The sequence below is a fragment of the Liolophura sinensis genome, chromosome 1, assembly GCF_032854445.1.
Source record: "Liolophura sinensis isolate JHLJ2023 chromosome 1, CUHK_Ljap_v2, whole genome shotgun sequence".
Taxonomy (NCBI): Eukaryota; Metazoa; Mollusca; class Polyplacophora; order Chitonida; family Chitonidae; genus Liolophura; species Liolophura sinensis.
Window position 1 is genome coordinate 5,089,229 of NC_088295.1, and position 13,126 is coordinate 5,102,354.

General features: G+C 38.7%; 1 protein-coding gene and 1 long non-coding RNA gene across 2 annotated transcripts; one reads left to right on the top strand and one right to left on the bottom strand.

The window, feature by feature from the left end:
* Nucleotides 1–12: 12 nt before the first annotated feature.
* On the top strand, nucleotides 13–3,786 carry LOC135466221 (uncharacterized). The gene is made up of 3 exons (XR_010444100.1): nucleotides 13–151; nucleotides 521–576; nucleotides 3,295–3,786. It is a non-coding gene; the product is annotated as an uncharacterized LOC135466221 (long non-coding RNA).
* A 3,619-nt stretch (nucleotides 3,787–7,405) lies between these two features.
* On the bottom strand, nucleotides 7,406–9,929 carry LOC135478597 (prosaposin-like). Its single transcript, XM_064758635.1, has 3 exons — nucleotides 9,794–9,929; nucleotides 8,512–8,712; nucleotides 7,406–8,229 (listed from the first exon to the last, which is right to left on the bottom strand). The coding sequence occupies exons 1-3, from the start codon at nucleotides 9,890–9,892 to the stop codon at nucleotides 8,191–8,193; spliced, it is 339 nt and encodes a 112-aa protein (XP_064614705.1). The 5' UTR covers nucleotides 9,893–9,929; the 3' UTR covers nucleotides 7,406–8,190.
* Nucleotides 9,930–13,126: the final 3,197 nt, after the last annotated feature.

Sequence of the window (13,126 nt, forward strand, 5' to 3'; positions counted from 1 at the left end):
TTCGTTTTGCTCACGATGTTCCAGGTTATCCTCAACCAGAGCATCGCTTTGGTTCGCCTTAATAAAGACTTCACTTCCATCCAGCACGAGATGGTTCAAGTGCTCATCTCTAAGCTCAAACCATTTATAAGCTTTTTTTCTCGAAGAAAAGGTAAGACAAACCAAGTTCACAGGAAGTGCCCGCATGGGTTGCTAGGTTAATGAACTAATGTTAGATACAAGCTGTAAGCGCTTTCTTCAGATTTCAACTGTGGGCCAATATGGACTCGTAGTACATTATCTTGCATTTGTTATGTAACTCATCAGTGGGTTACAGGAGAGTGAAGTCATTCTGAGACATTTAATACGACCTACATAGACAGTGTACTCTTAGGTGTGATCCACATTAACGTAATGTTACCTTCTCTAAATTGGGTTGGCTCAAACGCAATGAAGCCTGTTGCCTTGGGAACGTATGGTGTCCTAGTTCAGTAGCTACGGGAATTATTGCTGAACAAAATGTTTTTGACTTTTCCGACAGAAGAGAGGAACAAAAGCAACCTTATTATTTTGGAACGTGAAGAAAACGTCCCTAAGGTTAGTTAGCATAAATTTATTCACTCGTGCAATGTAGTAAGAGTTGTAAGTCATGACTTACACGTGTAATATAGTCAGACTTGTGAGTCATTATGATCCAATCGTGTAATGTAGTCAGAGTTGTGAGTCATTATGATCCAATCGTGTAGTGTAGTAAGAGTTGTGAGTCATTATGATCCAATCGTGTAGTGTAGTAAGAGTTGTGAGTCATTATGATCCAATCGTGTAATGTAGTAAGAGTTGTGAGTCATTATGATCCAATCGTGTAGTGTAGTAAGAGTTGTGAGTCATTATGATTTATTCGTGTAATGTAGTAAGAGTTGTGAGTCATTATGATCCAATCGTGTAGTGTAGTAAGAGTTGTGAGTCATTATGATTTATTCGTGTAATGTAGTAAGAGTTGTGAGTCATTATGATTTATTCGTGTAATGTAGCAAGAGTTGTGAGTCATTATGATTTATTCGTGTAATGTAGTAAGAGTTATGATTCATTATGATTCATTCGTGTAATGTAGTAAGAGCTATGAGTCATTATGATTCAGTCGTGTAATGTAGTAAGAGTTGTGAGTCATTATGATTCATTCGTGTAATGTAGTAAGAGCTGTGACTCATTATGATTCAGTCGTGTAATGTAATAAGAGTAATGATTCATTATGATTCATTCGTGTAATGTAGTAAGAGTTGTGACTCATTATGATTCAGTCGTGTAATGTAGTAAGAGTTGTGATTCATTATGATTCATTCGTGTAATGTAGTAAGAGTTGTGACTCATTATGATTCACTCGTGTAATGTAGTAAGAGTTGTGATTCATTATGATTCAGTCGTGTAATGTAATAAGAGTAATGATTCATTATGATTCATTCGTGTAATGTAGTAAGAGTTGTGAGTCATTATGATCCAATCGTGTAATGTAGTAAGAGTTGTGAGTCATTATGATCCAATCGTGTAGTGTAGTAAGAGTTGTGAGTCATTATGATTTATTCGTGTAATGTAGTAAGAGTTGTGAGTCATTATGATCCAATCGTGTAGTGTAGTAAGAGTTGTGAGTCATTATGATTTATTCGTGTAATGTAGTAAGAGTTGTGAGTCATTATGATTTATTCGTGTAATGTAGCAAGAGTTGTGAGTCATTATGATTTATTCGTGTAATGTAGTAAGAGTTATGATTCATTATGATTCATTCGTGTAATGTAGTAAGAGCTATGAGTCATTATGATTCAGTCGTGTAATGTAGTAAGAGTTGTGAGTCATTATGATTCATTCGTGTAATGTAGTAAGAGCTGTGACTCATTATGATTCAGTCGTGTAATGTAATAAGAGTAATGATTCATTATGATTCATTCGTGTAATGTAGTAAGAGTTGTGACTCATTATGATTCAGTCGTGTAATGTAGTAAGAGTTGTGATTCATTATGATTCATTCGTGTAATGTAGTAAGAGTTGTGACTCATTATGATTCACTCGTGTAATGTAGTAAGAGTTGTGATTCATTATGATTCAGTCGTGTAATGTAATAAGAGTAATGATTCATTATGATTCATTCGTGTAATGTAGTAAGAGTTGTGACTCATTATGATTCACTCGTGTAATGTAGTAAGAGTTGTGATTCATTATGATTCACTCGTTTAATGTAGTGTAGATCATTTTGATTTGTTGATGTAGCATCAGTTGGGTCGCTATAATATTTTTTTTGTCAAAAAGGTTAGAAAAAAGTCAGCTGGGAGTTTAGAGGCATCATTCAGGAGAATAATCTACCACCTGAGTCAGTGTTTTTCCAGCATAGTAGTTATTTTTTCAGTTTAACCAGTGACATTCCAGCATAGTCGTTATATTTCGAGTTTAGTCAGTGGTTCATTCCGGCATAGTCGTTATGTTTCCAGTTTAGTCAGTCGTTTTATACAATTTATTCCAGCATTATCATTGTTTTCTTCTAGCTTAGACAGTGGTTTATTCCTGCTTAGTTTTTTGGTTAAAGGAGAAGAAAACATTAAAGTTATGCCAAAATCAGATAAAAGAGCGTCAAAACTTATTTGCAAATATGGTCTTTAATATTATTTTGGATTGTTTTTATCAAGAGAAAAAGGTATTTGAAAATATTTTTGTATGGTGGGTATCTCGGACCAACTTTTGGTATTTATCATTGTTGCATAATAATTTTCTAACTAAGGATGTGATGCTTGTCTATAAAATTTATTTGAATGTAAATTTGTTGTTTATATCGAAACATAGGCATTTACACTAAAATATGATAATATTTATGAACATATTAAAAATATAAATATGATCCAAATTGAGGTTTAATACATTTGTTAGCTGAAAAGAAAAAATTCTAGTGCAAAAATATATATTAAACCTGAGTTATATCCTCAATTATGACATTATTAAACAAAGACTATAAATACTATAAATAGGTGGTCCCAAATATCCACCATACAAAAAAAGCATTTTCAAGTGTCTTTTTCTCCTTAAAGAAAAATGGGGAAAATATTGAAGACCACATTTAGGAATAACTTTTCGCTTCCATCTGATCTTTATGTCATTTTTATGTTTTCTCCAGCTATAATTTCTTGATAAATAGAATAGTGAGGTGTGGGCATTTCACTGCTCTTTAAGCACAAGCCCTTTAACTTAGTTGTCGGTTGTCACAAATGGGAAAATATTCATGAAGTCAGTGTAAGTAGAGACGACCCACAAAGTTAAATGTTTTTCTTTTTTCAGATTGAGGGTACTCCTTACCAGAAGCTGTTTAACCGGCACATCCTACAACAGCGCATAATTAATACCGATGGACATGTACGGTCGAGTCCGAGCTGCTAGAGTACATCACCATGTGAAGAACGACAGCGAGTGGATCAGGGCCATGACAGTGAATGTTTTTTGTATAAGAAAGAATCTCCCATCATGCGTTGTGCGTTCGGAGACACGAATGTTTGCTCATTTCGTGCTCAACACCGCCTGTTATATCATATATCCACAGTGGCACACTGCATTGTTTTATTTGCACTCAGATGTACTGACTTTCGTGTGGCACACTGCATCGTTTTATTTGCACTCAGATGTACTGACTTTCGTGTGGCACACTGCATCGTTTTATTTGCACTCAGATGTACTGACTTTCGTTAGGACATGAAACATTTATGGCGTCATGAGAGAACAAATATCTGCGGTTCAAATCGGACAAAGTCCCTCTTGTATTTGCATATATACATATAGGCCACATTCTTGTCACATGTGTTGTTCAATTTTCCATCATTCTGGCCGCTGAGTTCAGGTACTTTATGACCGTGATTTTCCAGCAATAGGTTGTACCACAGAAGACATAATGGTGTTTGCGACGATTAAAGCTTTCCTCAGGTGCAAAGAATCTACGAATATCTCTTCTCCAAAGTATAATGTGCTAAATTTTTTATGCAGTGAAATAAGCAAGAGAATTCTCGTATATATGTACCGAGGCCCTTACTCCACAGGAGAATCAAGCCCGATTCACAAAGCCCTACTATAACCCCTGAAACGACGGTGCCAGGGGGCTCGAATCCATTACGAGTTCGCTCGTACCAGATTTTTGTATCAGGAATTGGTACGTTCGGGTAGCCCCACTTTCCTCTAGTGTTGATCCACGGTGTGTTTTTGTAAGGATTATTTAAGAGTAGGCTGTACAGAGACAACCAGATAAGGAGAAGAGGACAATGTCAGAACTACAATGTGGGTCTCGCACTGTCCCCACAGTAGACATATTCTGTTTTAGTATGTGCAAATTGTGAAGCTTTCGTACAATTTTAATGTAACTGAACAAACCGCACGGGGAAGAAAGTTCCATTTGCTGCATATTTCACAAGACGGAGGAAAACGTTCTGGTATTACATTGTCTCCACAGCTTAGCATGAATAGTTGAAGAGCTAGTCGATGCCGTCCTTATTGTGAATTTATATGCGAAGGTGCCTTGTGTGTATCAGTCCCAGTAATTAGGCAACCACATTAATAAAGAGACTAAAGCCCGAGTATTTAAGACAGTTCTTCCTTAGATTGTCTTACAACGATGCGTCGTATGCATTTAATGTAGTAAAGCTTGTCGTCATCACTTTTTTTTTGTGGGACTCGTTTTAGCGAAGAACTAGCGATTCCCACCTGGATCGTCAATATATCGCAATGACATGCGTCACCATAACAAACACGCATCACATACTATTGCTATTCATCGATAAGGCTTTTCCCTGAGCCATACAACTGACACTTGCTGCGTCGTAAACTGACCTTTGAACGAGTCTGTGCTGTAAAACAGATGAGAGCCCCATTAAAATATTGAACGGTTTGGTTAAAGCAGAGCTTTCCATGAGGTGACGCATGTTCACTGAGAACAAGGCGGCTACATTATCGTTACTGTATTTAACATTAAAAGAAGTGAAAATTCTCGATTGATATATAAATTTTCTTATGGTATCGACCCAGGCACTGAGGGGAAATCTTGAATCATCCGATGTCAGGAAACTTGATAATATCTACACATATTGGTTTGTAAGCGTTCTTTTCTTGACGACCTGGTCACCAAGAGCAAACCTTACAGCATGGAATTAGGAAACTTGGTAATGTGGACACAAGACTGGTTGTTAGCGTTATCTTGAGCTGATAACGCAGAGGACACCTTACAGCACTGGCTTAGGGAACTTGGTAACCTGGGCACGTAACACAGAAACACGGCTTTGTCTCAATGACCCTCTATCACTGGCGTAGCTTTGAATCCCAAGTTTCCCACAAAAAGTCGTAGAGGTATCAAGATGAGATCTGTTCATGCCCAGGATCCGCTATAGTTAGGATCCATACATCCATGATGTGACTGAATGCAACTTTAGATAATAGGCTACACATATTCACGTCAATCTACGGCGTGGGAAAACGACTCAGGCAGGCGGACGTTAGGAGGCGCCGGCAAGGTTCATCTAATTACATCACGAGGATTTCCTACCGACGTTGTGTACTAATTTTGACAATGGGAAGAAGGCCGCCCGGCACTTTTACTCACGGGCAATGTATAGGCTTATCTACTTAAGGTACCTGTGAATGCAAATAAATTAGTGCTTGGAATAGGATAATACTAAGCCTGTACTCAAGTCATTATCAGTAACTGCCGATTTATTCACCTGTGGTTTAACCTCGATTTGATTGCGTCCTATCACGACAGTCTCTCTTTGTAGCACGTCGGTCTCGACGCCAACATATTTATAGTGTTAAGAGACATCTGACAAGAGGTCTCCACCGAGTCACGATCTTCGGACCTTGTCCTTTCATGCCAGTCCTTAACTTTTGCATTTGCTGAACCTGGGGGGACGGATTCATTATGATGATGTAACGTTCGCACAGGCCTTGCATGAAAACAAACCATGACAGGGGTTCGTACAGGTATATGAAAATGAAATTCAAGGAGTTTTTCCACGAGATTTTTTTTTTGTCATTTTCACGGCTAGTTTAAACTTACCATGGGCGCCAAATTACAGTCTATATTTTAAGTCTGAATAATAGAGCTTTAATTTGCATGCATGTATACTGAATAGTACACTTGCTTTTGCAAGAAATATCTGCACTTCACCTCTGTAATGCGACACATTCTTTGACCCGGCCTTGGCTCAGTGAAAAAAAAAATGAACGCCATATATCATTATGCAAGGCTTCCTATGGGGTCAGTATTTTTAATTTTTTTTTTAGCCATACTTCCTTAGCGGCCATGACTCTTGTAGGTCTCCTTCTGTAATTCGTTTTTTATCTGCCTTGGTGTAGCTGCTAGAATCAGTTTGGTCTCTTCCAGCTGTATCTGGAGTTTTTCAAACGTTACACTTAGAACAATTGCCCCCAAAATAATGGACCAGGGCTTGACAGTGTGTTTTTATTTTGTGGAAAAAAAAAATCAATCCATTTTTCCACCTATCTGTAGAATCCTAGTCAAATGTAATTTCCTCTGTCAGAAAAATTTGTTAATTTTACATTAATTTGTAAGCTCAACTTTATTTAAATGCAACATTATGATCAGTACATTGGAGTAACGCAGCCTGACAGGGAGAAAACCATATGGTGTACAACATGTATGTAACAGCACATATTCTGAAACATTTAATTTACTTCGGATCAAAAAAAATTAGTTTAAGTGGAAAAGTTTAAGTTTATCATGTGAGGCGACTTCATTTACAGGTGGAACTCTACCTTGATTTATCTCCCTTAATTTTTTTTTTAACAATTGGCGTTGAAAGAATGCCCCAAAATACCATGATTCTCATTTGTTATTAACAAAAATGATTTTCAAGCGTTATTTAATGTATGTCAACTTGCAACAATGCTGAACCTCCCTTGTAGATTTCTGTCAAGTAATCTCCATCCAACTGTGTTGTTTGTTTCGCCGAGATGAGGACGTTTGAAATGAAAGTAAGTGGATTATTTTCATAAGGAAAAATTGCAAAAATCTGCTTAACACTCCAGAAAACTCTCATGGTAGATTTTACATAACGTTTATATTTTTTAAGTAAATAAACTTGTCGCCAAAAACATTCACATTTTTTCAAATTTCTCGCCTTCCAAAAATTGTTCTAAATTTGCGACAAGGGCGAGTGCAAGCGGAAGCCCTGATTATGGGAGAATTATCAGCGAGTTTCCGATATAGAGACTCGGCAGCCAGCAGACAATATTTCAGTTCGGGACAAACTAAGATTTTTCAAGAGTTTCCAGGAGTATTTGTCTTTTTTAAGGACTTTCGAGGAGCTTCCTGTGCGCACCCTGCATGAATGAACAGACAAATATTTGATGAAGTTTACTTTAGTCAGAACATAAAAAAAAAATAATTGCTGTGATCTTATCACCTGCCTATGTACAGGGAGCACATAGAGGGTAGTATACACATCATGAAGAAAGTACTGGATTAGAAAAACTTCACACTTTATCACACAGAAAGACAGCGTTACACAGAAATAGAAAACGGATTGGCGAGTTCATCTGACAACAGGTGGAGAAATGATAACTTGCTACTAGAACGTCTACTAGAGTACACTTGTAGAGAGACCTACATATCACAATTTCTCTTACCATATACAGCACATCAAAAATTGACAAATAACACGAGGTAATGTTTGAGTATTTACAGCACATTCTGACCAAAAGAATTAGGTAATACAGCGTTTGCTGCTTTCACTACTATATTTCGACTACACTAATAATGCCTCACTATCAACTGATCCACTCAACCCATTTATACTCTGTGAGCAAAGTATTTATCTGATCTCCAGGTGAGAGAAAACATCTTCTAATTTCCACTTCCTGGAATCGGCCAAAATGGTGAAGACTACATAGGGCAGGGAAATGCAAAGGGCACAGTAGAAATCTAACCTGTTAACTGTTCATTTTCTGGAATAAAACATACAAACGGATGGACCATTTTCGTGTATATGTTATACCTTATATTACATGTTCAGTGTGGCATTTTGTTAGGATAACTTAATTTTAACCATAAAGATCAAAAGCAAAGATGTATTTCAGATCAAAAATCTAATGAGTTTCATTGTTGATACTCTAATCAAGCAGACATGGCAAATAAAGAGAGAGAAATCCAGCTGTGAAGTGTGTCTCGTCCTCTGCTGCTTAGCTCTTCCATACATGGCGTCTGCAATAGTGCAAGGCCTACAACGTGAGAAAATACACCATTAGTTAGAAATAAATTCCACCACCATATGGCTGAAATACAGTCGATGTGGTGTAAAGCCATAATGATTCATTCATTCATTCAGAAATAAACAGCATTTTCTATTAATGTTTGGACTTTCCTCACAAGGGATTTAAGGGATAAATGTATGAAAACTGGATAGGCATGACTTAGGGAAGGAGTTTTCAGGGTCTATATAATCAGAAGAATGGGTTTGATGAGTGAGAGCTGACTGTTTCAGTGAGTGCACGTGTACTCACATGGTCTCCACACTTGCTGGCTGTCTCTTTGTCCTTACACCACTGCTCTGGACCGCTCAAACAAGCCACGCTTATCTCCCCTGTGTGGCCAGACTGCTTGAAGTACAGCGTGTTGTCTTTGATCTGCTGGGTGTGGACAGGTGGGGGTAGATTCCTCAGCTGGGAGGGGGTGGAGGAGGAGTTAGTACACAAGTCCAGTTCCTGTGGGGATCGGATGAAAAACAAGTATGAGCAAGGGCTTAACTGGGACCTACAAACATCAATATATACACACAGCTATTCATTCAGCTTTTCCGCTCATTTATTTTATTGTGGTTTCGTGCTTTACTCAAGAATTTTTCATTTGTATCATGCCAGTAACTTTAATGCCTGGAAGAAAGCCACTTCCTTTATTGACAAACTTTCCCCCTTGTGACACACAAACACACAATATTGGTGGAAGTCAAGAGGTCTTCCACACAAGTCAGATTGTTCAAATGGTCACATTAGCATCGTCAACACGGGTAACCACAAAATCCCGCAGTGAGAGCACGGGTAACCACAAAATCCCGCAGTGAGAGCACGGGTAACCACAAAATCCTGCAGTGAGAGCACGGGTAACCACAAAATCCCGCAGTGAGAGCACGGGTAACCACAAAATCCTGCAGTGAGAGCACGGGTAACCAAAAAATCCTGCAGTGAGAGCAAGGGTAACCACAAAATCCCGCAGTGAGAGCACGGGTAACCACAAAATCCCGCAGTGAGAGCACGGGTAACCAAAAAATCCCGCAGTGAGAGCACGGGTAACCACAAAATCCCGCAGTGAGAGCACGGGTAACCACAAAATCCCGCAGTGAGAGCACGGGTAACCAAAAAATCCTGCAGTGAGAGCACGGGTAACCACAAAATCCCGCAGTGAGAGCACGGGTAACCACAAAATCCCGCAGTGAGAGCACGGGTAACCACAAAATCCTGCAGTGAGAGCACGGGTAACCACAAAATCCCGCAGTGAGAGCACGGGTAACCACAAAATCCTGCAGTGAGAGCAAGGGTAACCACAAAATCCCGCAGTGAGAGCACGGGTAACCACAAAATCCCTGTTCAACACCTGCATTGAACCCATAACTTTTATGACCTAGGCATGTAAGCGAGATGAAGCAAACATTCTGCATAATTTTACTGCTTTTGAGACTTTAATTTCTTTGGTTTAATCAATGTAAGAACCACACTCCCTGAAACCATCTGAATTTAAATTATGTGGAAGAGATTTCATAGTGAAGCGTAAATTATAAATGTGACTTACTGCGCATACTTTACCAGGGTCAGCTAACTGTGCAAGCAGCTGTGCAATGGTTGGTCCATACTCCTGGATAAGGTTGTCACACTGTAAGTAAACAAACATGCTGCTGTACAAGGTTGTCACACAATAAGTAAACAAACATTCTGCTGTACAAGGTTGTCACACTATAAGTAAACAAACATGCTGCTGGACAAGGCTGTCACACTGTAAGTAAACAAACAAGCTGCTGGACAAGGCTGTCACACTGTAAGTAAACAAACATACTGCTGGGCAAGGCTGTCTCACTATAAGTAAACAAACATGCTGCTGGACAAGGCTGTCTCACTGTAAGTAAACAAACATGCTGCTGGACAAGGTTGTCACACTGTAAGTAAACAAACATGCTGCTGTACAAGGTTGTCACACAACAAGTAAACAAACATGCTGCTGTACAAGGCTGTCACACTGTAAGTAAACAAACATGCTGCTGGAAAATGATGTCACACTGTAAGTAAATAAACATGCTGCTGGACAAGGCTGTCACACAATAAGTAAACAAACGTGCTGCTGGAAAATGATGTCACACTGTAAGTAAACAAACATGCTGCTGGACAAGGTTGTCACACAATAAGTAAACAAACGTGCTGCTGGAAAATGATGTCACACTGTAAGTAAATAAACATGCTGCTGGACAAGGCTGTCACACAATAAGTAAACAAACGTGTTGCTGGAAAATGATGTCACACTGTAAGTAAATAAACATGCTGCTGTACAAGGTTGTCACACTATAAGTAAATAAACATGCTGCTGTACAAGGTTGTCACACTAAGTAAATAAACATGCTGCTGTACAAGGTTGTCACACTGTAAGTAAACAAACATGCTGCTGTACAAGGCTGTCACACTGTAAGTAAACAAACATGCTGCTGTACAAGGTTGTCACACTATAAGTAAACAAACATGCTGCTGTACAAGGTTGTCACACTGTAAGTAAACAAACATGCTGCTGTACAAGGTTGTCACACTGTAAGTAAATAAACATGCTGCTGTACAAGGCTGTCACACTGTAAGTAAACAAACATGCTGCTGTACAAGGTTGTCACACAATAAGTAAACAAACATGCTGCTGTACAAGGTTGTCACACTGTAAGTAAACAAACATGCTGCTGGACAAGGTTGTCACACTGTAAGTAAATAAACATGCTGCTGGACAAGGTTGTCACACTGTAAGTAAATAAACATGCTGCTGTACAAGGCTGTCACACTGTAAGTAAACAAACATGCTGCTGGACAAGGTTGTCACACTGTAAGTAAATAAACATGCTGCTGGACAAGGCTGTCACACAATAAGTAAACAAACGTGCTGCTGGAAAATGATGTCACACTGTAAGTAAATAAACATGCTGCTGTACAAGGCTGTCACACTGTAAGTAAACAAACATGCTGCTGGAAAAGGCTGTCACACTGTAAGTAAATAAACATGCTGCTGTACAAGGTTGTCACACTATAAGTAAATAAACATGCTGCTGGAAAATGATGTCACACTGTAAGTAAATAAACATGCTGCTGTACAAGGCTGTCACACTAAGTAAACAAACATACTGCTGTACAAGGTTGTCACACTGTAAGTAAATAAACATGCTGCTGTACAAGGTTGTCACACTATAAGTAAATAAACATGCTGCTGTACAAGGTTGTCACACTGTAAGTAAACAAACATACTGCTGTACAAGGTTGTCACACTATAAGTAAATAAACATGCTGCTGTACAAGGTTGTCACACTGTAAGTAAACAAACATGCTGCTGTACAAGGTTGTCACACTATAAGTAAACAAACATACTGCTGTACAAGGTTGTCACACTATAAGTAAATAAACATGCTGCTGTACAAGGTTGTCACACTGTAAGTAAATGAACATGCTGCTGGACAATGCTGCTCCACTGTAAGTAAATGCATTTTATTTATTCATTTGATTGGTGTTTTATGCCGTACTCAAGAATATTTCACTTATACGATGGCGGCCAGCATTATGGTGGGAGGAAACCGGGCAAAGCCCGGAGGAAACCCACGACCATCCGCAAGGTTGCTGGAGGAAGCCAGCATGATGTAAGTACATGCAAATAAATATACAGCTGTGAGGAGCTGATTACCACTCTCAGCATTACAGGGTGTCCAGGTGGCTCTCCTTAAAGATCCGATTAATCAATCAGAATTTCAGGAAGGGCTTTGCTCAGAGATGAACACACATCTTCCAACACTTACTGTTAATGTCTTTTTATTCCCGTGGTACGAACAGTCACGGATTTCGCGGCAAACACATTTCCGCGAAAATAAGTGCAATCGAATATAAAACCCATATATAGGTAATTTATTAATGTAGCATGTATTACAGTTATAAATTCGTTGTCAAGCACTACAATGCGACGCTGTTGTTGCTGTTGCTTTATTGCTGCGGTTAGAGACATAAAAATCAGTCATTTGTACTGGGTGTGTGTACCTGATATGATATACATACGAGGAGAGAGGCTGTTTTTTTTATCGACTGTACTCGCCTTCCAGTCAAATCACCTATCTGATGCGCATTGTTCGGGGGCTCTCTGCATTTCAAACTTCCCTTTCACAATGATGATTTCTAAGAAATTTACACTAATCTGTCACAGTTCACTCAAAGTTTCACTCACACTGCTGATGCATGAAAATAAAAGAGGGGGATTTATTTATATCACATTTATTCCTTCGTCGTCTGCCGGAGTCAGTGACACGAATATTTGCTCACACGGCAGGTAAGGGACTTCGTCTTATAAAGATTAACAGTCTTCCTTTGTCTGATCAAATTACTGTATTGTATAGAATTTTTGTCACATCTCTTATTGGTACAAAACAAGTTTAAATGTTGACGTATGTTAAATGTTGATGTATAACTTGACGTTTCTGTATTGAAGTTTGATTTTTGTTTATCAGTTGTCCAAAAATTCTGTTAAGATCTGCAAAAGTGGGTTTTTACGAATGAGTCTTCTTGCCAAATCTGCACAAGTTTATGCCCATGAATAAAAAGGCATTTACAGTATGCACGGTTATAAGACAAGCAATCCAAATTCCAACAATGCTGGAGAAGTAATCACTATTTCTCATTAAACTACACAAGAAAGCTCCTCATGCAAATACTGCTACTTTCTTATTGAAAATAAGAAATTTCCCTGTGAGGTGTCTGGGTCGAAAAGAGTAGCACTGCCCCCTAAGAGAGCTTTGGCATAAAAAAGAGACTATTAAAGCCAGAGCACTCTTCTGTGGTCCCAACGTATGGCTTTTGTATTATATATGACAGATCTTTGAAGAAGACACAAAAAACCAAAGGC